This window comes from Manacus vitellinus, unplaced genomic scaffold (genome assembly GCF_001715985.3).
Source record: "Manacus vitellinus isolate BGI_N305 unplaced genomic scaffold, ASM171598v3 scaffold_92_pilon, whole genome shotgun sequence".
Classification (NCBI taxonomy): Eukaryota; Metazoa; Chordata; class Aves; order Passeriformes; family Pipridae; genus Manacus; species Manacus vitellinus.
Genome location: NW_021940877.1, coordinates 544,458 through 546,813, shown reverse-complemented (window position 1 = coordinate 546,813; position 2,356 = coordinate 544,458). Strand labels below are relative to the sequence as shown.

General features: G+C 56.7%; 1 protein-coding gene across 1 annotated transcript in view; it reads left to right on the top strand.

Annotated features, from left to right (window-relative positions):
• Positions 1-146: 146 nt before the first annotated feature.
• The window catches only part of FBXO42 (F-box protein 42), a 31,057-nt gene continuing 28,847 nt past the window's right edge, over positions 147-2,356 (top strand). Inside the window, exon 1 of the mRNA XM_029965230.1 lies at positions 147-410. Within this exon, the coding sequence (XP_029821090.1) occupies positions 161-410 (250 nt within the window). The 5' untranslated portion in view covers positions 147-160. The remainder of the gene's footprint in view (positions 411-2,356) is intronic.

Here is a 2,356-nt window from a genome sequence, read left to right as displayed (position 1 = left end):
GGCTCTGCACCCCCGTCCTGCCCCGGGTGTTTGTGGTGGCAGAGCTTGACCGAGCTCTGTGGTGTGAATGTGAACCCTTGCAGGTGTATTCCTGGTGCTCCCAGTTCTCCTGTGACCCCCCTTGTCCCGTTTTCCCCGTTCAGCAGTGGAGTGGGATGCCATGGCCAGCTCCTCGGACAGTGAGGACGATGGGTTCATGGCCGTGGACGCCGAGGACGCCGCGGCCGAGGGGACGATGGAGCAGGAGGAGGAGCCCCAGGCCGAGCTGGAGCTGGAGGAGAGCAGGCACAGCAGATCCATGCTGGAGCTGCCGGAGGAGGTGCTGGAATACATCCTGTCCTTCCTGTCTCCCTACCAGGAGCACAAAACCGCCGCCCTGGTGTGCAAGCAGTGGTACCGGCTGATCAAAGGTGGGCAGGGCAGGGGGTTGGGGGCCTGCCTCTGGCTGAGCCTCAGCTCTTGCTTTCCCCTCAAACTCTGGGGTCTGACTCCTGGAGAATCCCAGCACAGCCCCCCAGCCCTCGGGTCCTGGCTGTGCCCAGGGCAGTGGGATGGTGCAGAACTGAACCCTCAGCCCCTTTTGGGGCGTGAAACCCGTGGAGGGTGTGATCCCCCCACCCCTGGAGCTGTCCAAGGCCAGGTTGGATGGGGCCTGGAGCCACCTGGGATAGTGGGAGCTTCCACCCATGGCAGGGCATGGGAATGGATGAGCTTTGAGGTCCCTTCCACCCCAAAACCCCCAAAGCCCAGGACAGAGCCCCTCCATTTGCTGCACCGGGATGCTCCCGGTGGTGGCTTTGCATCCCAGCCCCATTCCCAGTGTCCCATGTCTAACGTTGGCTCTATGTTGGCCTCTTGCTCTGTCCTGAGCATTCCCAGAGCTGCTGCTCCCAGCTGGAACAGCCCCGTGCCTGGTTCCTGCAGCTCTGCAGGGGATCAGTGGGATATCAAACCTACATTAATGCATATTCACACTTCCTGAAAGAGCAGCCCTGAGCCACAGATCCTGCACTCTGCCTCCTGCCAAAGCCTCGGGGGGATATTTTAATGCTGCATGTGGATGATACAGCAAATAAGGAGGGAAAGTTGGACGAGGATCCAAACAAAACCCTCTGCTTCCCTTTGTTTGAATGCACTGCGTGATTCCTGTTGTGATTCTGACACTTCAATCACAAGCTTCATTTAAAAACCAAGGAGTTTAAGGAGAGACCACAGGTAAATCCGCTGGGATTTAACCGCACGAGGGGAACTCGTTTCTTCTGGAAAACGTGGAGCCAGGATGCCTTTGGCAGTTGTGTGGGGTGGTGGCTCGTTTGTGGACTCTGCACACCTGGAAGCATTGCTCAGATTGCAGGCATTTCCCACTTTGCCCAGAGTTTAACAGGAAGAAGGTTAAAAACAGGAGCACTGCCCAAAGTTACTCTTTTTTGCGTAATTTTGGGGCACCAACAGCCCACACCCCTGTGGAAAGGTCTTTTCCAAGTGCTGGCCTTTCCTTGGCTGGTTCCTGGAGCAGCCTTAGGAGCTGCAAAGGATGCAGCTGGAATGGCCAAGCACCTGGGATTCAGCCCAAACTGTGGGAAGCAGCCCTGGAGCAGGGGGGGAACGAGCATCCCGAGGCCCAGCGTGGCTCCAGGCTCAGTCCCAGGGGGGCTGGGCCACTCTGGGGCAATTCCAGCCAAAAAGGGAGTGAATTCCCACCTGTGAGCTGTGCCCAGCGAGGTCACTCAGGGGGAACAGTGGATTTGTTCTCTCCTGCCTCAGTTTTCCTGTTTGCCAGGACACAGCTGCTGGGAAATCCTATGGCTCACAGTCCCGTTCCCGTGTGACTCTCGGGAATCAGCTCCTTGAGGACCCTGGGCTGGATTTTTTTATTAAAAAAAACCCTTCCTGCTTTATATCCTGGAGTGGGATTTCTTGCTGGGGGTGTTCCTGGCCTGTCAGGAAGCAAATCCTTGGGGGAAAAGCTCTTGGCAGTTGTGGCATCCTCAGTGCAGGTGCCACCGAGCATCTGCTGAGCTGCTGCTGCCACAAACCTTCTCCAGAGCATTTTCTCTCCACAGGGAGCAGCCCCTCATCCCTGTTCCCCAGCAGAAATCCTGGCAGCTCCATGAGGAGCCTGTTCCCAGCTAAATCCACTTCCTCACACAGCTGAGGAGGAATCTTTTCATGCTGATTTTTGTCCCTGATGTCTGCTCACCAATCTTTTTCAAGGAGAACAGCATCAGGCTTATTATCAAACCTGTCTGTCTGATGGGAGAGGAGTTTTATTTGAAGTGGGGGAGAGAATAAGCCTGGAAGTCTGAGCATCTCCCTGAAGGCCCCCCGGTGCTCCCAGGGAGCTGCTGGCACGTGG